At 40.3% G+C, this 25,151-nt stretch overlaps 1 protein-coding gene across 4 annotated transcripts in view; it reads right to left on the reverse strand.

Annotated features, from left to right (window-relative positions):
• Nucleotides 1-6,991: 6,991 nt before the first annotated feature.
• Nucleotides 6,992-25,151, reverse strand: part of TOLLIP (toll interacting protein) — a 53,638-nt gene continuing 35,478 nt past the window's right edge. Inside the window, exons 6-8 of one of the 4 annotated variants that reach the window (XR_007774504.1) lie at nucleotides 21,977-21,997; nucleotides 10,432-10,744; nucleotides 6,992-8,528 (exon numbers count right to left, since the gene is read on the reverse strand). Coding sequence is in view for 3 of the 4 variants with exons in the window: in XM_050953760.1 (XP_050809717.1) it covers nucleotides 10,530-10,744; nucleotides 21,977-21,997 (236 nt within the window). In the remaining variant the exon portion in view is untranslated. Of the gene's footprint in view, nucleotides 10,745-21,703; nucleotides 21,745-21,976; nucleotides 21,998-25,151 lie in introns of all 4 variants that reach the window. The other 3 variants (XM_050953760.1, XM_050953762.1, XM_050953761.1) reach the window with 3 other exon arrangements.

Here is a 25,151-nt window from a genome sequence, read left to right on the forward strand (position 1 = left end):
GACAAGCCATTCCTAGTAACCACAGATGCATCTGAGCGTGGTATAGGAGCAGTGCTCATGCAGGAAGCAACAGATCACAACTTCCATCCTGTCGTGTTTCTCAGCAAAAAAACTGTCTGAGAGGGAAAGTCACTGGTCAGTCAGTGAAAAGGAATGCTATGCCATTGTGTACGCCCTGGAAAAGCTACGCCCATATGTTTGGGGACGGCGGTTCCAACTACAAACTGACCATGCTGCACTAAAGTGGCTTCATACTGCCAAGGGGAACAACAAGAAACTTCTTCGTTGGAGTTTAGCTCTCCAAGATTTTGATTTTGAAATTCAACACATCACAGGAGCTTCTAACAAAGTAGCTGATGCACTCTCCCATGAGAGTTTCCCAGATTTCAATAGTTAAAAAGTGTTCTTAAAATGTAGAAGTCTGTTAGTTATATACTTAGTGGTATATGTAAAGGTGCATGTGTTGTAGTAATCTGTTTATTTTAAAGTTCTAGACGGAAATCGCCGCCAGTGAGCTTCCCCACTGTCTGCAATTTGGGGGGCGTGTCATAAACAGATAGCTAAGGGTTAATCTCTCTTTCACCTGAAGCACCTGACCAGAGGACCAATCAGGAAACCGGATTTTTTCAACTCTGGGTGGAGGGAAGTTTGTGTCTGAGTCTTTTGTCTGTCTGCCTGCTTTCTCTGAGCTTTGGAGAAGTAGTTTCTGCTTTCTAATCTTCTGTTTCCAAGTTGTGAGTACCAAAGAGTTTGTTTCTTTTGTATTTACATGAATATAGTGGCTGGAGTGCTTTGATTTGTATTCTTTTTGAATAAGGCTGTTTATTCAATATTCTTTTAAGCAATTGACCCTGTATTTGTCACCTTAATACAGAGAGACCATTTTTATGTATTTTTCTTTCTTTCTTATATAAAGCTTTCTTTTAAGACCTGTTGAAGTTTTCTTTACTGGGAAATTTCAGGGAATTGGGTCTGCAGCTCACCAGGGAATTGGTGGGAGGAAGAAGTCAGAGGGAGATCTGTGTGTGTTGGATTTGCTTTCCCTCTGGGTGAAGAGGAAAGTGCTTTTGTTTCCAGGACTGGAATTACAGAGGGTGGACTCCCTCTGTTTAGATTCACAGAGCTTGTGTCTGTGTATCTCTCCAGGAGCACCTGGAGGGAGGAAAGGAAAAAGGATTATTTCCCTTTGTTGTGAGACTCAAGGGATTTGGGTCTTGGGGTCCCCAGGGAAGGTTTTTCAGGGGGACCAGAGTGCCCCAAAACACTCTAATTTTTTGGGTGGTGGCAGCAGTACCAACTCCAAGCTGGTAACTAAGCTTGGAGGTTTTCATGCTAACCCCCATATTTTGGATGCTAAGGTCCAAATCTGGGACTAAGTAAAAGCTCTTCGCCAGAGCACTCATGACAGGCGATGTGGGACACCTCTTGGAGGCCGCTTAGGTTGATACAAGCAAGTGCACTCTCTACACCAGGCCTGCACAACATGCAGCCCGCAGAGGCTCACTGTGCGGCCCGCGGCCGGGATTCAAAATGCTCTGAGCTGCTCGCAGCTGTGCGGAGTCCAGAGCCCTTTAAATCCCAGCCGCGGTCCCCACAGTGGCGGGGAGCCCAGAGCTCTTTAAATCCCAGCCGCAGCTGGGATTCAAAAGGCTCTGAGCTGCCCCAGGCCATGGGGATCCCAGAGTTCTTTAAATCTCAGCCGCCATCGGGATTCATAGGGTTCTGGGCTGCCCGCAGCCTCTGGGAGCCCAGAGCCCTTTTAATCCCAGCCGCAGCCAGGATTCAAAGGGCTTTGGGCTGCCCCAGAGATTCCCGGCTGCAGCTAAGATTTAAAGGGCTCAGGGCTCCTTGTGGCTGCGGGCAGCCCAGAGCCCTTTGAATCCCAGCTGCAGCTCCAGCAGATGGGCTGGGGCTGGGATTTAAAGGGCTCAAGCTCCCCTCAGTGGCAGGAGCTCTAGGACCCTTTAAATCCCTGCCCCAGCCCCACAAAGCTCCGGGTTCCCCCAGCCACCGGAGCCCCGGGCCCTTTAATTTGCCCCTGAGAGCTCCCAGCCACCTCTTCAGCTGGGAGCCCCTGGTTGATTTAAAATCAAGTTATCACCTCCCCACCCCCAACCTTCCTTTTTGGCCCACAGCTGTTTTGGTGGGGTGGCGCTGGGGAAGGAGGGTTTGTTTCTGCAGGGCTGGGTGGTGCTGGGGTGGGGCGTTTCTGTGGGGCTGGGAGGTCCTGGGGGAGGGAGGTGTTTTTGCAGGGCCGGGGAGTTTTGGCCCTCAGCTGTTTTCTTTGGAGTAATGCAGCCCTCGCCACTTTACGAGTTGTGCAGGCCTGCTCCACACAGACACTTTGTCATTAACTTTGTTGCAAAATGCTCTATGCTGCTTGTTGAGGTTGTTTTATGATGTCGGCATAGCATGAGTGTTAAATCGGCTGGAGGAGCATTGTTGGAGCACACCTCCACTCTTTTGTTGATGAAACCTGACTTTTGTCAATAAAACTGTGTAAAGTAGACAAGGTCTTAAAGAGGCATGGCCAAGTGGCCTGAGTATGCAACTTGGAGCCATGAACTCCTCTGCACTAATACTAGCTCTGATAGCACCTTTGGCTTTGGACAAATCAAATCTTCAGCTTCTGCCTCTAAAAAGAGGATAATATGTACCTACTGTGATGCTGTTAGACAATTCCAACAAATCTTATACAAAGTATGTCATATAAGATATCACTTGGAAAAGTTACAATCAAATAAGATGATCCTGTTAGTTATGCATGCATCATCTTTGTATCTAGTTATGAATATTGACTATGTACCAGTATTTCAAATGTTTGCTCCCAGGATAACACTCACAAGGTAATTTACATGCAGTCTGGCCAGCACATTGTGAATGAACTATTCAATCTGATGGCCCATCAAAGAATACTTCGCTCTCACAATGGGTCATAGAAGAAGCTCCTCTCTCTGCCCAGTGAGCCTTCCTGTAGCCCAGTGGTTCTCAAACTTTTGTACTGGTGACCCCTTTCACATAGCAAGCCTCTCAGTGAGACCCTCCTTATAAACTAAAAACACATTTTTATATACTTAACACCATTATAAATTCTGGAGGCAAAGTAGGATTTGGGGTGGAGACTGACAGCTCACGACCCTCTGAGGGGTCCAACCTCCCAGTCTGAGAAACCCTGTTGTAGACCCTTTAGCCAGAATACGGGTAATGGCTACTCCTGAGTCAAAGCATGCAAGAGCATGAGACTTGTTCATGTGACCCTGGACTCTCTCTTGCAACTATAATTTCCCACAACCTAAGAGAGCAGTCAGACCACAGGTATAAAAAAACCCTGGTAGCATCTCTATTTTCCTCTTTCCTGTTCTGATCTCTGGACTATGGACTTTATACTAAAAGGAGCATTCCAACCAATGGGCTGAGGACCTTCCAGTCTTTTGGAAGTTACCAGACTTTACAAACCAGCAGTTTATTCCATCACTGCTGCACACCTGATCCAAGAACTTTGCAATGATTGTATGTATATGATTTCTTTGACTATTTTAACTTTCTCCTCTTTTCTCTACAAATAAAGCTATTAGCTACTAAAGGATTGGCAAAAGTGTGATTACTGGGTAAACTCTGAGTTATATAAGTGACCTGGCTATGTGGCTGATCTCTTGGGATTAGAAGGACCCTTTGTTTGATTAAATAGGTTTTCAATAATAGCTTGTGAAGTTGAGTGTCTGGGTGATGGAACAAGGGCTGGGATGCCTAAAGGAGACTGAAGTTTGGAATTCTTGTTAACTAGCATGGTGAAACAGAAGTTTATTTTTGTTTCTGGCGTGATCTATCCAATAGAATTACCGCCAGTTTGGGGTGAGTCTGCCCTGTTTCACAGCAGCTCATCCTGAACCTGGCATCGTTTAAGTCATGACTTACCCATGCACGATGACACCTACTTCACAAGGATAGTGAAGTTCTTAGTTTTTCTGTAAAGCACTAAGCTGGGGTGCTATTAAAAGCCAGTAATAAAGAACACACAGTGGAAGAATGCAAACTGTAGCAACAAAAAAAACCTGAAAACCAGAAGATGTGTTAAATTCACACCATATTAACTTTATTTTCTCTGATGAATTCCACCTTATCAAGAGACTCTAAGATCTGCACAGCTCCTGATTCCTGCTGGCCTGGTGTACCCAATGCTCTGTATTTCTATCTCAAGTTTCATTGTAAAACAAATTTGAAAACAAAATAAATATTTGACAGCAATTGCCCTTCACCATAAGCAAACAATTTGTGTGTATATCCTGAAGAGGTAATGCGCTTCAGCTCTGCCATGTAAATACCACCCCTAATTCCCAATCCATAAAGTTGTATCAGCACCAACCTAGAAGACTTCAGTGCCTCATGCTCTTAGAGAACGAGCAGACACTATTCCTAGTAACTGAACAATCCATCGTGCACTCCTAAAGTAATTGAATAAATCAGTATTGTAAATCGTGCTTTGCACATTTTATATCTTGTCTGCCTTGCACTGAATTATAGACTTTAAGGTCAGAAAGGACCATTATGATCATCTAGTCTGACCTCCTGCACAACGCAGGCCACAGGATCTCACCCACCCAACTCCTGTATCAAACCTGTATCTGAGCCATTGAAGTCCTCAAATCATGGTTTAAAAAGACTTCAAGGTGCAGAGAATCTTCCAGCAAGTGACCCATGCCCCATGCTACAGAGGAAGGCAAAAAAAACCCCAGGGACTCTGCCAAATCTGCCCTGGAGGAAAATTCCTTCGTGACCCCAGATATGGCGATCAGCTAACCCCTGAGCACGTGGGCAAGACTCACCAGCCAGACACCCAGGAAAGAACTCTCTGCAGTAACTCAGATCCTACCCCATCTAACATCCCATTACAGGTCATTGGGCATATTTACTGCTAACAGTCATACACCCATTAATTGCCAAAATTAGGCTATCCCACTATACCATCCCCTCCATAAACTTATCAAGCTTAGTTTTGAAGTCAGATACGTCTTTTGCCCCCACTGCTCTCCTTGGAAGGCTGTTCCAGAACTTCACTCCTCTATGGTTAGAAACCTTCATCTAATTTCAAGTCTAAACTTCCTGATGGCCAGTTTATATCCATTTGTTCTTGTGTCCAGATTGGTACTGAACTTAAATACCAAGGAGGGAGAGGAATTATTTATCCCTGATATATTTACAGAGAGCAATCATATCTCCCCTTGGATCATCCTAATAGCTTCTCTGTACCTGTTGGTTTGAATTCATCCTTCTTAAACATGGGAGACCAGAACTGCACACAGTATTCCAGATGGTCTCATCAGTGCCTTATATAAACATACTAACACCTCATCTTTTTATGAAAATATCTCACCTGATGCATCCCAAGACTGCATTAGCTTTTTTCATGGCCATATCACATTGGCGGCTCATAGTCATCCTGTGATCAACCAATACTCCGAGGTCCTTCTCCTCTGTTACTTCCAACTGATGTGTCCCCAGCTTATAACAATAGTTCTTGTTATTAATCCATAAGTGCATGACCTTGCACTTTTCACTATTAAATTTCATCCTATTACTATTACTCCAGTTTACAAGGTCATCCAGATCTTCCTGTATGATATCGTGGTCCTTCTCTATACTGACAATACCTCCCAGCTTTGTGCCATCTGCAAACTTTATTAGCACATTCTCACTTTTTGTGACAAGGTCAGTAATAAAAAGATTAAATAAGACTGGTCCCAAAACCGATCCCTGAGGAACTCCACTAGTAACCTCCCTCCAGCCTGACAGTTAGCTTTCAAAGTATGACCCGTTGTAGTCTCCTCTTTAACCAGTTCCTCATCCACCTTTCATTTTTCATATTGATCCCCATCTTTTCCAATTTAGCTAAAAATTCCCCATGTGGAACTGTATCAAATGCCTTACTGAAATCAAGGTACATTAGGTCCACTGCATCTCCTGTCTAGAAAATCTGTTATCTTCTCAAAGAAGATCAGGTTGGTTTGGCACAATCTACCTTTTATAAAACCATGTTGTATTTTGTCTCATTTACCTCAATGTCCTTAACTACTTTCTCCTTCAAAATTTTTTCCAAGACCTTGCATACATAGGGACCAGAACTCAAAGAACATTGATTTTTTTTAGGTTAAAATGGGACTGCATTTTTTTGCTCAATAAACTACTCACCCATAAAATTTCACTACCCTCTACTTATAAATAAGCTGGTTACTAGCTTACAGTACTTTTACATATAATTAGTAATTTCGCTAACTGAAAATTGTCAGCTATATTAGAGGACTAATTCTTATGTACAGCTAAAAATAGTTAATATTCAGTTGTCCACTTATTCATTAGCAGGACACCACTGTTCTCTAGCCAGATTTCATTCCATAGAGATGATGGAGCCCATTCTTCTCCTTACATGAGTGTCATTCATACATAGATATAGTTGATTTTTATTTCACCCACCTTACAATTATGCAGACTCTACTTCTTCATTCTGAGCAAAATTTCCTTTGGTGTCACAATACTAGATAACTATGAAGATAATATTCTTGGAATAGAATAGCACCCAAAATACCAATAAGAACAAAAACACACCTATTAGTAGGTTTGTATTAATTCTTTTGGCCACAGCTTTGCACTGGAAGCTTATGTTCAGCTGATTTTCCACTACGACTCCAAAACCTTTTTCAGAGTCATTGCTTCCCATGATAGAATGCTCCCTCCTGTAAGTCTGTCCTATGTTCTTCATTTCTAGATGTACATATTTTTGTTTATGAATGGTACATGCAGCCACCGTAGGACATTTTTAAACACTTACTGCACTAACACAGCAAATTGATTGCATCTGAATTCTTATAGAGATGCAATCTACAGTCATGTAACTGTGGTATTAGAAAATAAAGTGGAAGAGTGATGTGAATAGAAATTGAGCATTGTGCTCAAAGATTTTACAAACATCTGAAGTGAAAAATTTCTCACACCATCCTAGATTTGTCTTCATTTTTATTTTGATCGTTGACCCCAGAAATCCAAAGCTGGATTATTTAGTCTGAATGTATACAGGTTAAGAGGTATAGCTTCCCTCAAAGGACTGATTCTTCTGTTTGGTATACATGATACATTTATTAAATTAGATAGAATGAAAAAGTCAAAATGTATTTTACAATAAAGGAAAAACATGTGGACACTGGGCCTCAATACAGTGAGAAACAATGCCTCCAGAATTATTACAGCAACAACATCCTCTGTACAGTATTACATGTCAACCAACACAAGCAGTAATATTTGCAAAGGGAAAACATTTGGTACCTTCAGCACACAAGAACAGCAGTTGAAGAGAAAGTAGGAAGGATCTAGCTAGACAAACATATTCCTATCTTTAGTCAGTGCAGACCCTTGGCAGGATTGAAGCTAGCGCAAACATCACTAACTTTTAGCAGATGCCAGTATTACACAGCTGGCTTTGGCTCCAGGCTGTTGTAAGCTGCTGAGTGTGACAGAAGTATGATCAAGACATATTATTCTATTAAATGAAGCATATGTGTCACATGCTGCAACAGAACATGTGATTATTTAATTGAAAACAAAACCCAGCAAGGTATTGCCTTTCAGTTCTGCATTTCTGGACCCTCAACTGCTAGCTTTATCTATTCCTTGCCAGTTCAAAATCCCTGAGACCTGAAACTGACAAGAAACAGCAAAACAATTTCGGGGGGGATATCATATATTGAGAAAAACTGAGTAGGCTTGTGATTTCTGTCTTGTTAATTTTAATGACAAAAAATACAGTAGTGCATCTTGGAGGCTTCTTTTTACATGCATAATGCTTGAGCCTCCATTGAATTAAAATCCCCAAGTCAATATTTCTTAATATGAACCCAGTATATTTTAATCCCATAGAGTCCAATTTATTGGCCATACTGCTCCTAAACTACTCACCTTCAATCTATGCAGCTTCTCTGCTATACTTCATATAACAAATGCATCTTACAAAAAAAGACTTCCAGTAGGTCTAGAGGTCCCATGGAAAAGGTAAGGATCCCCAGAAATTCAATCTGCTTAGTCTAACATTCACACTTCCTCCTCCTAATTGTTAAGAGCACTCAGAGCTGCTTGTTCTATGCTTACATTTCAGTCATAACAGAATTAGCAATACAACCTCAGGTGACAAAAAAATTACTTTCCCAGACACAGATCAAACCAAGAAAAGTCTGCTACTGTAGACTCCAAGTAACTATATATAAATCTTTATTATATACATTTTCCCTGAATTGTTCTATCCTAGCAATTCATAACATTTGTACGAATGTTATAGCAAGGGACTCATCCCTAAATTTTTACCAAGAAGTTGAGTGGTGATCATCTTTTGCTTTAAAGTGTAGGCTGGCAATGCCACAAGAAGTTGCTATGTTATGAAGATAAAAACCAGATGCTCAATCTAGTGTTGAGTTTTGTGATCAACATGTGAAGACACAGGCTACGAACAAGAGGAGCACGGCTAGCTTCTTGATGAAAAGCTGTTTCTAGAGAAGCAAAAAGGTAAAGATTTACTTGCATAGCCCATTACAATGCAGAGACAGATACTGTAGCCTTGAATTCTTAGGGAAATGTAAAACCAGTGGGAGAACGTGAAGATAACTAAATTTTTACAAGCTGTAAGTCTGCCAACTAAGACAATGGGGAATTTGACGTAACAAGTGAGTGTCTGATACATCAAGAGAAGAAGTTTTTTTCTTTTGTTTTTTTTTAAATCAAGCAATAAAAGAAAACCAGGACAATTTTGGTACTGTATTTAAAAACTCTCAACCTCCCCCACTAAAACAGAAAGATATTGGCGAAAGCAGTTTATTCGTAAATATTGAAGACTCTTGTGCTTGGGGAAGAAGAAAAAAAGAGAGGAAGGAGGGAGAATAAAGGCTCTTTCCTTATTCCAAACCTGGCTTACTAAAGTTCTCATGAACCACTCTTGAGATCCTGTATTTCAAGTGTACATTCAAACACGAAGAAAATACAAGCTATGGCTATTATAGAAAGTATTGTAAAACAGTTTTAAAACCACCACCAAAAACCAGAAGAGTGACATCGCACATTATTGAAAATAAATTTGTGCATACTACTTAAAGTGCATTGTTATGCAGTTTTAAAAAAGTTAAGAAGCTGCAGAAATTTATCTAAACAGGTATAATCTGTTCCCTCTCCAAAGGCTCTGCAATTCTATGCTAGAATGTTGCATACACATTAACACAGGCAATGACTGTATGCAATCTCCTTCCCCTTTATGAGGATCTGCCAATTTAGGATATGTCAGATTTTCCATTATCTCACAAGATAGTTTTGATATTTGTATGCACACAATTCAATTGAATTAGTAAGATCAACTGTAACTCAATGAATCATCAAAACAGCTCTTTAAATATTTTATACCTACTGAAGATTCTGCAGCTCTTTGCTACTCCTTATTCCAGACTAGCAAAAAACCTTTCCTCACTAAAAAGTATTTTTTCCTCCATGCAAAAAGACAGTTTTGCTGAAAAACAGGAGTGTAGCATGTTTCTTCTTAAAACATAAATGCTATACTTAAAAAAACAACCATATGTTCTTATTACAAGACAGCTCCTTAAATAATTAAATGCTTATTTTATACATAATTTTCCAGGTATAAATTCTTTCCTTCTGCATTCACCCTTTGGAATAATCACAGGAATGTAGAAGCAAGAAGAGTGCAAGTAACTGCAGGAACACATTAGGGCCCAATCTTGTCCTCTGATGCAGTGTGTATTGCTGTATATAGAAAACCATCTCCTGCAGATTTACTAATACAGCAACATCACTTGATAGGACTGAGCCCCAAAATGCCGACCAAACAGATATATATTGCTTTGGCGCCCAATCACGAGGATAGGTGGGTGGGGCTACCTAATTAGAAACACTAAAGACTACAACAAGAAAGCCAGCTTGTTAGTAGATTTAAAACTATGTTAAAGATAGCTGGACTATTCACACCAATAACTGAACACCACAGGACAAACCAAAAGGCATTGTGTAATCATTTTTTATATCTTGGGCAGAAACTAGTGGCTTACTGAAACAAAAACATTTTATTAAAAGTAGTATGTAAAGAAAAAAATCCAACTCCCAGAAAACATAACTCTTCCGATCTAACAGACAGAGCAGTAAATCCTGTACTGCATAGCGTTAAGAGAGATCGTATGAACATGGTCTTGTTTTCAAACAGAGAGAAGGAAGAAAAAAGCAGCAGACCCACACACCCCTGAAAGCAATATAGCCACATATGATAAGGCTGGTATTAACAAAAAAGCTTCTGCAGAACATATGTAAAACAAGCTGTAGAAGAAAAAGTGAAAAAATGTGCAAATATCCAAAGGAGAAAAAAGGGGTACAATCTCTTTTAGACAGAATGCTCACAGGAATCTGTTAGGAAATTCTTCCTCTAGCTAAATCCCTGGCTTGGCAAGTCAAAATAAAGGTGGCATCAAGAACAGAGACAATGCAGGAGTTGGGGTCTATAACTCTTCTGCAATCTGAAGTAATGAGTTGATAGCTGCATCCTTGTTCCCTCTCTGGGCTTCTAGCACTGAACGAATTACTTCCTTGTCCATATTAGGGAACATGTCTTGGATTGATTTCAGATCCTCTTCATTACACAGATGCTGAGGGTTGACTGGAGGAGGTGGCACTGCCACTGGTACCATGCCTGGGTTACAGACTGCAGGCATTCCTGAAAACAAAAAACAGAGGAAATTAAAAATTCCTCCTACATGAATAATAAAATGCATATTCTTGATCAAATGAAATAGGCACGAAAGGTCCTTTACACTACATATTTCAGAGAAAAGTGTTGACTTTATTTATAGGCGCAAAAACATTGTGATATTTGGGAAGTCATCTGACTGTGGCAAACAAGACTTCTCCTATTATTACATTTTGATACTAGCCACACTATTACCCTCCGCGCAATGTTCCTGAAGTGTTCAGCGAATGCAGCGATGGGCTTGACATAAAGACCTAGACAGACAAAGACGACAAGCATAGGGAGGCTCTACAGTTTTAGAAGAGGCACCCACAAAAAATGTAACAAAAAAAGAGAGTGATCACACTCTTTTATTAAGTCCTTATGGGTTTATATCATGGTTTGCAGGATCTTTTTGTTGTATGTAAAGGCCATAACAGTAATGAACTTGATGCAATAAAATTTCATTGTTGAAAACAAAAACTAAGGACAAACCCTGATCCTATACCAATAGTCTGATGTCTGAAGTCACGTTTCTTGACAAGGGTAATAGGGAGCTCTGATAAAAGGGGATTTACATGAACATGAGCTCCATTACATCAAAAAAGGAACGCATTAAAGAAACTCATTGTTCCAAAGTAGATTAGGAGCAGATAAGTGAACAAAAACACATGAATTTTGAGGTCATGTCCCTTCTCGCATAAATAGTATCCAATTGTACAACATGTGACATCAAAGCTATGCTGCATTATGAGGAATTCAGGTTTTTATCCCCATAGACTGACACGTTCCTTGACCCTACTGCTTTCTCCCAGTTTTTTAGACAGAGAACAGAAACCACTTCAGAGATATTTTATTTTGGAACTTCTGCATTACATTGTTAAGTCACAGTACTGTCAAAGTCAAGAAAGAAAATTTTACAGTGTAATATGGAGGAGTATTTTAAACCAGGGCTTTCTGAAACAAGTTCCTAAAAAAACCCGTCATGCACGCTCCATATGAAAAGTATGTTTTTACCATCACTTGATGACCTTATAAATAATTCAAATCATGACTACAGTTCAGAAACAGCTAAAGGAGTTGCAAAGTTACAGCTTATTTTTATAAAGTTAATCTTGGTAGCCAAGGACGGTGCACTGAAGACCTTTGTAAAGAATTATGTAATTATTTCATTTAATTGCATTCTAAACTATGGTACTGTTGTACAAGACATCATTTGACTAAAAAAAAAAAGCTTTCTGACTGGGGAGTACTGGACACTATATCTGTTTCCTGCTTATGCAGCTTATAAAATAAAGAACCTTTTTGTACCAAATTTGGTTTTAAGGTAGAGAAGTTAATTTGTTCTTCTGACCCTATTTTATTTTAAACTGGTATTCCAGGGATGTGATTTTTATTTAAAATGTCCCTCCATGATCCAAAATGTCAGGTGGTAGCTGTATTTGCAGCAGCATCATCAAATCCAGAGAGTTTGAGCTGCTGAACAAGATTTTATCATCAAGAAGAGCCAGCATACAAAAATTTGCAACAATTCATACTATCAGACATGTTAGTGATAGAGCCCTTATAACGTAATTCCCATGTAAATGGTGTATCCTCTTGCACCGAGGATACCTCTTCATGGGAGGGAATTCCAGTTACCAGGAAGAAACAAGTAATGGTAATAGAGGATTCAATCACTGGAAATCTAGACAGCTGGATTTGTTATGACCAGGAGAACAGCATGGTGAACTGTCTGCCAGGCAAGAAGATTACAGATCTCTTGCGACATCCAGACAAACTTATGTGCAGTGCTGGGGAGGAGCTGATGGCCATGATACATGTGGGTACCAAAGACATAGGAAAATATAGGAGAGGTCCTGGAGACCAAATTTAGGCTGCTAGGTAAGAGATTGAAGTCCAGGACTGACACGGTAGCATTCTCTGAAATGTTTCCAGTTCCATGTGCAGGGACAGAAAAACCACAGGGTCTCAATGCATGGATGACGGGACAGTGTAGGGAGAAGGGTTTTAGATTTATTAGGAATTGAGGAACCTTTGGGGAAAGGAGGAGCCTATACGAGAAGGACAGGTTCCACCTAACCAAAGTGGAACTAGACTATTGGCATGTAAAATTTAAAAGGTCATAGACGAGCTTTTAAACTAAGGGCTGAAGAAAATCTGACAGGTGTGGAGGAGCACACGGTTCCGACAGAAACATCCTATAGGAGAGGATCTATTAATGGGGATTCTCTATAGCCTAGTAAAGAGGGAAAAAGATAGAAGTTGATACAGTATAAGTAGGAACTGAGGAGAAACAGTCAAATGAGAGAGAGTCCCATTCAGTTACATGACATGACGGCAGACAACTAAAAAGTGACAAATTTTGTAAGTGCATATACCAAAATGTTTGAAGTCTAAATACTAAAATAGGTGACCTTGAGTACCTGGTATTAAATAATTATATTGATTTAATAGGCATCACAGAAACTTGGTGGAATGATGACAATCAATGAGACACTAACATCAGGACGCAAAATATATAGGAATGACAGAACAGCTGATGCTGGTGGTGGAATGGTAGTGTCTGAGAAAGAAAGCAGAGTCAAATATAGTAAAAATCTTAGATAAATCAAAATTATAAAATCTTTATTGATAAAAATTCCGTGCTTGAATAATATGAGTATATCAGAAGGTATACACTACTGACCAGGATATTGATGCTGATTGTGAAATGCTCAGGAAGATCAGAGGTGCTATAAAAATAAGAAACTCAATAAAAGGGGATTTCAACAATCCCTATATTGACTGGGTATATGTCACCTCAGGACGAGATTCAAAAATTAAGATTCTAGACACCATTAATGACTACTTCGCAGAGCAGCTAGACTTGGAACTCACAAGGGGAGAGGCAATTCTTGATTTAGTCCAGGATTTAGCAGAGGATGTGGTCCAAGAAGTAAATACAGCTGAACTGCTCAGTAATAGCAATCATACTATAATTACATTTAACATCGGGGGGTGGGGGAAGCAGTGTGGGGGGTGGGGGAGGGGAAGGGGAGAATACCACAAAAGCCCACCACGGTAGCATTTAACTTCAGAAAGGGGTAATACCACAAAAACGAGGAAGCTAAATGGAAATTAAAAGGAATAGTCACAAGAGTGACATGCCTTCAAGCTGCACGGGAACTTTTTATAAACACCATAATATAGGCTCAAATAAAAACAAATATGCAGAGGACCAAAAAAGGCCACCATGCCTAAACAGAGTAAAAACAGCATTTAGGAGCAAAAAGGCATATTTTAAAAAAGTTAGAAGTAAAAGCCTACTGAGGAAACTAGAAAGGAACAAACTCTGGCAAATCAAATATAATTAGACAGACCAAAAAAGAATTTGAAGAGCAACTAGCAAAAGACAAAATAAACCCAGCAAACACATTTTTAAGTATACTAGAACCAGGAAGTCTGCCAAACAGTTGGTGGGATCACTGGTCAATCAAGGTGGTAAAGGAACACTCAAGGAGACAACGCTATTGCAAAGACACTAAATGAATTCTTTGCATCAGTCTTCACTGCATAGGATGAAAGCCCAGGAGATTCCCACATCTGAGCCACTGTTTTTAGGTGACAAATCTGAGGAACTAGCCCAGAATGAGGTGTCAATATAGGAGGTCTTTGAACAAACTAATAAAATTAACAGTAATAAGTCACCAGGAACAGCTGGTATTCACCCAAGAGTTCTGAAATAATTCAAATACGAAACTCTAGACCTACAAACGTTAGTATGTAAACCTATAACTTAAATCAGCTTCTGTACCAGATGACTGGTGGATAGCTGATACGACTTCATTTTTTTAAAAAAGGCTCCAGAAGCAATTCTGGCAGTTACAGGCCAGTAAGCCTAACTTTGATACCAGGCATACTGGTTGAAAATATAGCAAAGAAAAGACTTATCAGATGCATAGATAAACATCATTTGTTGGGAAAGAGTCAACACAGCTTTTGTAAAGGGAAATCTATTGTTTGTTTGAGAGGGTTCAAGCAAACATGAGGAAGAGTGATGCAGTGGATATAGTGTACTTAGGCTTTCAGAAAGCCTTTGACAAGGTCCCTCACCAAAGGCTCTTAAGTAAAGTAAGCTGACAAGGGATAAGAGGGAAGATCCTCTCATCAATCAGTAACTGGTTAAGACAGGAAACAAAGGGTAGGAATAAATGGTCAGTTTTCATCAGGGAAGAGAGGTGAATAATGATGTATCCCAGGTATCATAACCTTAGTCCCAGATTTGGACCTTAGCGTCCAAAATATGGGGGTTAGCATGAAAACCTCCAAGCTTAGTTACCAGCTTGGACCTGGTACCTGCTGCCACCACCCAAAAAATTAGAGTGTTTTGGGGCACTCTGGTCCCCCTGAAAAACCTTCCCTGGGGACCCCAAGACCCAAATCCCTTGAGTCTCACAACAAAGGGAAATAATCCTTTTTCCCTTCCCCCCTCCAGGTGCTCCTGGAGAGATACACAGACACAAGCTCTGTGAATTCAAACAGAGTGAATCTCCCTCTCTGTTCCCAATCCTGGAAACAAAAAGTACTTTCCTATTCCCCCAGAGGGAATGCAAAATCAGGCTAGCAAATCCAACACACACAGATCTCCCCCCCCTGATTTTTTCCTCCCACCAATTCCCTGGTGAGTACAGACTCAATTTTCCTGAAGTAAAGAAAAACTTCAACAGGTCTTAAAAGAAAGCTTTATATAAAAAGAAAGAAAAATACATACAAATGGTCTCTCTGTATTAAGATGATACAATACAGAGTCAATTGCTTAAAAGAATATTGAATAAACAGCCTTATTCAAAAAGAATACAAATCAAAGCACTCCAGCACTTATATTCATGCAAATACCAAAGAAAAGAAACCATATAACTTACTATCTGATCTCTTTGTCCTTACACTTAGAAACAGAAGACTAGAAAGTAGAAACTGCTTCTCCAAAGCTCAGAGAAAGCAGGCAGACAGACAAAAGACTCAGACACCAACTCCCTCCACCCAGAGTTGAAAAAATCCGGTTTCCTGATTGGTCCTCTGGTCAGGTGCTTCAGGTGAAAGAGACATTAACCCTTAGCTATCTGTTTATGACACCAGGGATCTGTATTGAGACAGTGCTGTTCAACATATCCATATACCATCTGAAAAGAGGGGTGAATAGTGAGATGGCAAAGTTTACAGACTATAAAAATTACTCAAGATAGTTACGTTCAAAGCAGTCTGTTAAGAGTTACAAAGGGATCTCACAATACTGGGTGACTGGGCAACAAAATAGCAGATGAAATTCTATGTTGATAAATGCAAAGTAATGCAAATTGGAAAATATAGTCCTAACTATACATACAAAATGGGGCCTAAATTCAGCTAAGAAAGATTTTGGAGTCACCATGGATAGTTCTCTGAAAACACCTGATCAATGAGCAATGACAGTCAAAAAAGTTAACAACGTTAGGAACCATTAGGAAAGAGAGAGATAAAACAGAAAATATAACAATACTCTATAAATCTATGGTAAGCCCACACCATGAATAGTGCATGCAGTTCTGCTTGCCCTATCTCAAAAGACATACAGAAATGGAAAAGGTACAGAGAAGGGTCAACAAAAATGATTAAAGGTATGGAACAGATTCCACATGAGGTGAGATTAAAACAGACTGGGACTATTCAGCTTGTTAAAAAGATGACTAAGGGAGGAAATGATAGAGGTCTATAAAATCATGAATGATGTGGAGAAAGTGAACAACACCACAGTCAAGGGTCACCCAATGAAATAGGAAGCAGGTCTAAACAAACAAAAAGGAAATACTTCACATAATGTGCAGTTAATCTGTAGAACCCATTGCCAGGGGATGTTGTGCATGCCAAAACTATAACTGAATTTAAAAAAGAACTAGAAAAAGTTCCCGAAGGATAGGTCTAACAACAGCATTTTGCCAAGATGGCCATGAATGCAGCCACATGCTCTGAGGGTCCCTAAGCCTCAGATTGCCAGATACTGAGACTGGACGACAGGGGATGGATCACTTGATGACTACCCTGTTCTGCTAATTCCCTCTGAAGCACCTGGCACTGGTCACTGTTGGAAGACAGGATATTGGGCTAGATGGACCATTGGTCTGACTCAGCATGGCCTCTCATGTTGGGAATGCTGATAAAAGCCAGTAAAAGTTTTCCTTCCTTAAGAGACATCATCTTTGACCTTACTGAAAAGACTTGACATTTTACCGTTAAGAATTTCTGTAGATTTTGAAAGACTGAAATATAATAAAAGCAAGTGAACGAGGGTCTCTTTAGTTGGCATAGGCCTTCAGATATGCAAGAGAACTTACCAAAAATCAACTCCACCAAAAACTTGTCTCTACATCACAACCCTGAAGCAAGCAGGAATGAAACCAGCCATTTGCATAAACTTTTCAGGAACTACATCTTTCAGTTAACATTTTGCTTTCCACTGCTTCTCATTCCATAGAAGATTTGTGGACTAAGACCACGCTGCTTCATGAATATGGCCATACTTTAATAAAATTTAAGTCCTCCTGCTTTCTATAAACGAACCCAAGACACACAAGAGTTAAACAAGAATCTTGTTCAGTTAATGAACACACATTTTCCAATGCACTACACAAAGTGTTCCAATTCCAACTATTCCTCCTTTTTCGATGATTTAAAAAGGTGTTTGGCTCCATTGCCTTCCTTTCTCAAAGACATACATGAAAGCAATTTAAACTCATTCATCTTACCCCATCACAAAGGCTCTTTTTGGGGAGGAAGGGGAGTTCCTCCATCCAGGAACATATTTGTGTTTATTACAAAAATATAAACAGGTGAAAAATTGGTGCAAAAACTTTACTTCACAGCCTTCTGGATAAAAGTCCAGGTTAATATTGTGGGACAGGAAGAAAGGGGAAAAAAAAACAACCGAGATAATTAAGAGAACTGAAAGTAAAAGTTGTGACTTATTTCATGAACTGCATATTAACAGTACCTACACAGATGCACATGCATCTGTGCATGTGTATCTTCCACTACATTGCCTTACTTTTACAGATAGTGTCACATTTACATTTAAACTAACTGTTAACAGGCAGATCCATCTAACGTAATATATTGGAGTCTCATCAGAATGTGCATTTTCATGTACTTCAGTGGTCCAAAATTTGGACAAAAACTAAATCCATAATACACAAGAATGAAAGGCCTTACCCATCAGGCACCTTGCTCCATCCCAAATAAGCTTGACTTAGAACTGACAGAAACATCACAAACTAAGTACACATGTCTAACACATTCATCAGTGAAGATGGCTTCCATGTAGCACAAGGAAGACAATACCACATATGGATAAAGTGACCCACCAATCGAATGTTTTGGCCTCTCACTATCACTGCCAAAAAATAGTTGGGATGAAAAGGATCTCAAAACCTTAATTTTCAACCACAAGTTTTCTTTTAATAAAACACCAGTTTCTAGACATGGTTTGCAAAACTGTTTTAAATGATTCATTAAAAAAATACTTTAAAAAAAAAAAACAGATTCAGCATCAGGTAAATAGCACAAGCAATAACCATCTTACTCAAGAAAGAAAAGGCAGTATCACTTTGGTTAGTTTCTGAAGTGATTCACAAACAATAGAAACAGATCAGCTAATCCACAAATTTAAAGTTATAAGTCTTGTCACAGTCAAAAAAAATCAAAGGCCAGAGAGTTTCCTTTCCTACTGTGTCATCTTGTGTTAACTCTTGAATCATAGACATTGTAAAACCATTACTGAATAAATATTCTCAACTTTAGAGTTTAATATATTTTCTTTCCTAATGATTCTAACACTCCATCTTCTCCCTCATTATTGCACAAACTGCAGACAAGTGGTTTTGAAAATTTTGTATTACTTGAAATTCATTTGGTGCACAAAATTAGTCCAAGCACAACTACATGGAGTACCATAAAACAGTGATATTTAAATACCATGATGAAAGTTTACTTTGTCTCATTTACTGTATATTCGATAGTTTTTCAAAATTTAAATATTTTTTAAAATAAAAATCAAATATCACTCCCAATTTACATGATAATCTTCGTGTTAAAGAATTACAATTTTAAGATTAAGAGTTTGTTTTTTAAACTAAAACTGCTTGACACATTAGCTTCAATTTTATAAAATTAGACTCGGTAAGGTGCCACTTCATAAAACACATACTGTGTAACAGCTCATTTTTCATTCACAAGCATAGATAGAAGACAACAGTATTAAACGTTTTCAGAGGAGCTGGAATTACACACTGCCATTATGCTCTTGCTTCCAGTATTACACAGAAAGTATTACAAATTAAGAGTGGAGAGTCTGTTCTCTAAAGCATCAGTGTGCTTGACCTCAGTGGGAAACATGCTGGCATAAGCGATGACATTCCAATAATATAAAAATGAACATGTAAAATAGCAAGTCAGTTGATAGCATATTGTGGTCATTAAAGACCAGCAGTGGAAGCAGCAAGAGGTTTTTTTTTTAATCCAGATTGTACACAATGCATTACACAAATATTTTGCTTCTTAGTTTCTAGTTCAGTCAAGTGCCTTATGGTCATTTCTTTTCCTCAGAAGTTTTAACAGTGATATATGACACAATACATACAATAGTTCCTTGCAGGCTATACCATTTTAATAGTTCTGTGGAAATGCCACTGGCAGGAACATTGATGGTATCCAAATAATTTTTGCCTAATGCATGCATACCTTTGAAAATTTCTCAAAATGTTTGTTTTGTACAAAGACTCACTTGTGCCAGGATTTTTGGTGCTAAAAACTGTAGGATATAATTTTATTTTTAGACCATCAAATTCTGTCTCAACAACCTATCCAGTTATGGCATTAACTACAAAATGAACTGACATGTATGGAAAACATGAACATTCTCCAATCCCACAATAATTCGGGTGCTCTGGTGAGGCTAACTAAGATAGTAGAACCAAGCCAATCAAGTTGCTTTATATTTTATTTACACCATTTTATCTGGAATTCAGGATGCTAGTAAATGACATTTGATTTATTTAAGAAGAAATTTAGCCCTTCATGAAGGCACTGGACTGGACTTTATACTAAGTTCAAATTGAGGATGTCACAATATCTATTTGAGAGTTCAAAATTAAGGATTTATCAGTGTATATCACTTTGACAAACTGTTCAAGAGAAAGGGAGTCATCTGTTAAACCAGTGCCTGAGGCCTAGAGTCACAAAAATACCACAGTACCTAAACTCCAGAATGAAGTGCCTAGGTGGAAAAGTCCCAGTTTCTGGCTTCAGTGCAATTCACAGAATTCATGCCGAATCTATAGGTTCCTAACCTCACTTGGCATCTATGTTTTTGCAGTAAAAAGTTCCAAGATGCCTATGTTTCTGCCTCTGAGCATGCCTCACTCTATGGGTCTGGGCACCTATCTCCCACCTAAGCAACAGAATGATTCACTAACCAGGAAAGATAGGTGTTCAACCAGCTAACTTGTGCGCAGCCCTAGTAAGCAACTCAGACAGCTTACTGGAATGGGCACCTCAGGCAAGTTCACACAAAACAGCTGGGCGAGGACCTCCCTCATAACTTGTAGCCCAGTGGTTAGGGTTCCACTGTGGATAAATAATTAGTCACTGTGATTGGGGGCAGGAGAGAGGGGATAAAGAGCACAGAAATGGACACACACAAGCATAAGAATGAGTCTATAGCTTGGTGGTTAAAGGACTCATGCAGGATGCAGTAGATCCAGAGTCCAATCCCCTGCTCTAACAACTAATTATTCATTCGCAGCGGAACTGCTTCAACAGAAGAAATGGAGGGATCCCCATATTATACTATCACATAGCTCACTTGTTAAAGCACTCAGCTGAGAAGTGACAGATGATTGTTCAAATCTATTTTCATTGGCAAGGGGGGTGCGGTGGAGGGGGGAGTCCCATATCCAAGGTGCATACTTGATCACTGGGCTAAAAGTCAAGCTAGAGGTCCTCTTCCACTGGCTACCTTCTTGCAAAAACACCTGAGATGCCTAACTTCAGTGTTCACAGCTGAAAATTGCTAGCAGAGATAGGCACCCCCTGCAGTCCAAACTGAGGCATCTATCTCAGTAAGAGGGGAGGAACTTAGCACATACCCATCTTATTGGCATCTCCCATTGGCTAGTTTGGATGGCTTCCTGTCTAGCATCCTGGCTTTTGTGAATAGCAGTCTAAAGCACTTCTCTCTACCCATTCAACGTATAAGGAGCCTAAGTGCCTAACTCGGGCTTTGCGAATCAGTGTGTTTCTTGATTTTCTAGGCTCCCAAAAGTTAGGTGCTGCACCACTCAGCATCACAATGCCGAAGTACCTTTGTGAATCTAGGCTCAACTACGCTGAGTAGTGCTCACACAGAAATAGGCATCAGATGATGTAGCTAAGACTAAAAATCAAAATGAATATTGCCTCCAAAAGGCACATGGTGGTGAAAAAGTTTACCCATGAGAATGCCCGGTGTAAGGCTTCAGCCTGCCAAGGTAAGAGGGGTGGGGAAGGGAAAGAAAGGATAGGAAGCTTTGTCAATGTGTTACTGGAGAACTTGTTAACACATGAGCTTCCAAGAAGTTTTTGAAGTCCCCTCCATTCCCACATTAAAAAAAAAAAACAAAAACAAAAACCTAGCAGTGGCAGGGGTTGGGATAGTCCTCTCTCCCCCTATAAAAAAGGTACAAGTGCAAAATTAGTGCTTGTTGACATTAAGAATGGTTGCTACCTGAACTAGCCCACAAGACTACTTGAACCAGATGCTGTCAATGACTTTGGAATTAGTTTTACATCTTTCCAGCACAGCTTGCCTTTGTGTATTGATGATTTTAGTATACAGGAAAACTTTACTACTTTCATGCTGTTTTAGTTTAAAAATCCTAAAACTAATAATTTTTTTACCTGAAGACTACTATAACTAGTCCTGTTTATTTCTGAAGTCCCTGGAAAGAAAAAGAAAAAAAAAAAAACGTTTAAAGACCATTAGCACCTGCAGCAGGGCAAAGATGTCTTTGAATCTTAAAACAGATGTATTAAAACTGTTGCATTGTGACATCCAAGTGCAATGCTCTGTGGTACAATATGCCGTGTACAAACAAAAAGCAATTTCAATGAGCTCATGCAAAGATTCTCGATCCAATATGGTGGGGTAAGATAAGAGCTCAGAAGACTTACCCAGAGCAAAGTACTCAAGCCCTGAGGATAGGCAGGAAAGGAATAAGACATGGAAAAGAAACATTAATCTACTTTTTACCAGGAAATGAACAGTTTACCCTCCAAGGATGAGAGTCAGGCAAATTCAGATACAAAGCTGTTAGACTATGGATCCCAGTCTTCATATTTCACAGTGTCTTTTAATTAGACGTAACTTGTTGCAACAGTCAGATCAAATTTCCTGAAGATATACTGAGGTGGTTTCCTTCTGATCATCACTTCTGTAAAGCTCTGTACCTAGACTGCGATTTCCTTGTGGCAGTGACTTTCTTTTCTCCATGAAAGACAACATATCCTTATAGCACTGCATACAAATATTTAATACTGATGTGGACTAAGAGCAAGGCGACTTTTTAGATCTTAACAGATGCATGCTATTATACTAGCCCTCAGCTTTCATACTATAATAGACTAATTTTTTTATTCCTATCAGAAAGCTTTTCATTAAAAAATGGTCACTGCAATCAGAGTTTACAATTTCAGAAGAATGAGTCTGCATAAAATTAAGGCATCTCTTGTTAAGATGTGCAAGAAGGTGTAGCCACAATAAGCTAAGATTAGATTGGTAAGAGATACTCTAGACCCTTGACGGAGCCCTAACAAGCCACTTTTAATGTCTTGTAGTTCTGACTTAGGCTATGTCTACACCACACATCTTTTAGCAACATAGCTGTGCTGCTACAGCCATGATGCTAAAAGCGTAGGGCAGTGTATCCACTGTTTGTCGGCAAGAGAGAGCTCTCCTGATGATAAACTTCCAGCCCCAATGAGGAGCTGTAGCTTTGTCAGCAGGAAAGTTCTCCTGCCGTCAAAGTGCTGTTCACCACTGGCATTTTTCATCTCCAAATGTGGGGGAATGTTTTTTTCACATCCCGAATGACAAGTTGTGTCATTCAGGTTCCAGTGTAGATAAAGCCTTAGTCAATCAGGAGTGAACTTCCTTTAGAGCCTAATAAGGCTATTCCTTAGCTGGCTGTAGATGTTCTATTCAATGAAGCAAGCGCCTATTGCTTAGGGCTAGTCTATACTGGCAACATTAAAGTGCTACTGCGGCAGTGCTTTAATGTGGCTCGTGTAGTCAGGGCAGAGCTCTAAAAAAAAACCCCACCTCCACAAGGGGCGTGGCTCCCAGTGCTGGTGCACTATCTACACGGGCGCTTTACAGTGCTGAAACTTGCTGTGCTCGGGAGGGGGGAGGGGGGTGTTTTTTCACATCCCCGAGCAAGAAAGTTGCAGCACTGTAAAGCGCCAGCGTAGACAAGCCCTAAGTCTACTGCCTCTGCTAGACTACTAGCTCATCATTTGAGAGTTAAGCACCTGAATACTTTTGAGGTCTGGGCCTAGAGTGACTGGGACCATGAAAGTATATAACTCTGTAGATCACTGGCCCAGCTGAACTTGCCTGACAGAGTTGAGTGGGAGGGGTCTGTGTTTTTTAAAAAGCATAGCGCTTTGGAAGTTAGATGTTTCAGCAAAACACTAGTATAACCTCCATCACAGCCCCACTCTGCAAATCAAGAAGAGAACATTTGTCATTGCATGGCATAAAATGCTTTTCTTACTAACAAAAATAATGTTCATAAGTGAAGTTTAATATCATGCAGAAATAGTCTATTAGTATTTCTGCTCTAGATCAGTACTGAGCATCTCCCCCATCACAATGTGAAAAAGGCCCCGTGTTACTCAACATTTTCTTCCTGTGTATATTTTGAGTCTCATCCACTTATTGTAATGACAAACCATGTTTTCCCTACTTTTTACTCCAGTTAGTACTACAAAGGCTGAGGGAGTGAGAGATTCTACTCTGGCTTGCACATCATGATTAACAGTCCTGCTTGCACTAAGTTCCAAATGCAGAGTCTTTTACTGATGAATGAACCATAAAGATCATAGCTTGACTTTCAGGTAACAGGTTGAGTTTGATTAGAAAAAAAGTTCTCTCTTTTAAATTGAATAAATTGCGGAAGTCAGACATTTACTTTTTTTTTTCTTTTTTTTCTTTTTTTTTTTTTTTTTAAAAGAATAGCAGTGTAACTTTTCTGAATAGACATTTCAACCCAATCATGAGGCAGTGTTTCTTGCTATATTTCAGTCACAAAATAAGCCTTATCACCAAAACTTTCACTTAAGAATCAGTCTGCAAGATCATTGCTGGAACAGAATGACACCTAGTGGCTATTTACTTAATTGCAGATGTAGTTCACTGGGAGAAATTAAGAGTACAGGTCTCTCGCAATTTATGCACATTTAACGTGCGATTTCAACTTTACGCGTACGGCTGGAGTGGGGGGCGTGGCCTCAAGATTTAAAGGTCCTGGGGCACCAGCTGTGGCTGGGAGTCCCAGGGCCTTTAAATCACCAAGGGGGCTCCCAGCTGCAGAGGTGGCTGGTAGCCCCTGTGGCGAACTAAAGGGTCCGAGGCTCCAGCCACCGTGGAGCTCCGGGCCCTTTAAAATGCCAGTCCCAGCAGGGCTGCCAAAGCTGCGGGCAGGATTTAAAGGGTTCCTCCGGACTCCCCACTGCAGCAAGAAGCCCGGTGGAGCCCTTTAAATCCCGCCTGCAGCTCCGGCGGTGGGGCCAGGGCCAGCATTTAAAGGGCTCCTCCGGGCTCCTCGCCGCGGCGGGAAGCCCAGCAGAGCCCTTTAAACCCCGCCCGCAGCTCCGGTGGCCAGGCTGGGGGGAGGGGGCATTTAAAGGGCTCCACTTGGCTCCCCACCACAGCAGGAAGCCTGGTGGAGCCCATTAAACCCCGCCTGCAGCTCCGGCGACCAGGTGGGGGGGGGCATTTAAAGGGCGGCGGGGGGGGGCATTTAAAGGGCGGCAGGGAACCCGGTGGAGCCCTTTAAATGCCCCCCCTGGCCCGGCCGCCAGAGCTGTGGGCAGGGTTTAAAGGGCTTGGGGATATAATTTTGACTATATGCGGTTTTCACTTTAAGCGATAACCGCGGAACGGAACCCCCACCTAAGATAAGACTTGCCTGTATGTCTACGCTGCAATTAAAAACCTGTGGCTTACCCAGTTGATTCAGGCTCACAAGGTTCAAGCTGCAGGGCTGTTTAATTGCAGTGCAGATGTTCAGGCACAAGCTGGAGCCAAAGCTCTAAAACCCTGAGAGGTGGGAAGAGCCCAGAGCTC

Source organism: Gopherus flavomarginatus, chromosome 5, assembly GCF_025201925.1.
Source record: "Gopherus flavomarginatus isolate rGopFla2 chromosome 5, rGopFla2.mat.asm, whole genome shotgun sequence".
NCBI classification, from domain to species: domain Eukaryota; kingdom Metazoa; phylum Chordata; order Testudines; family Testudinidae; genus Gopherus; species Gopherus flavomarginatus.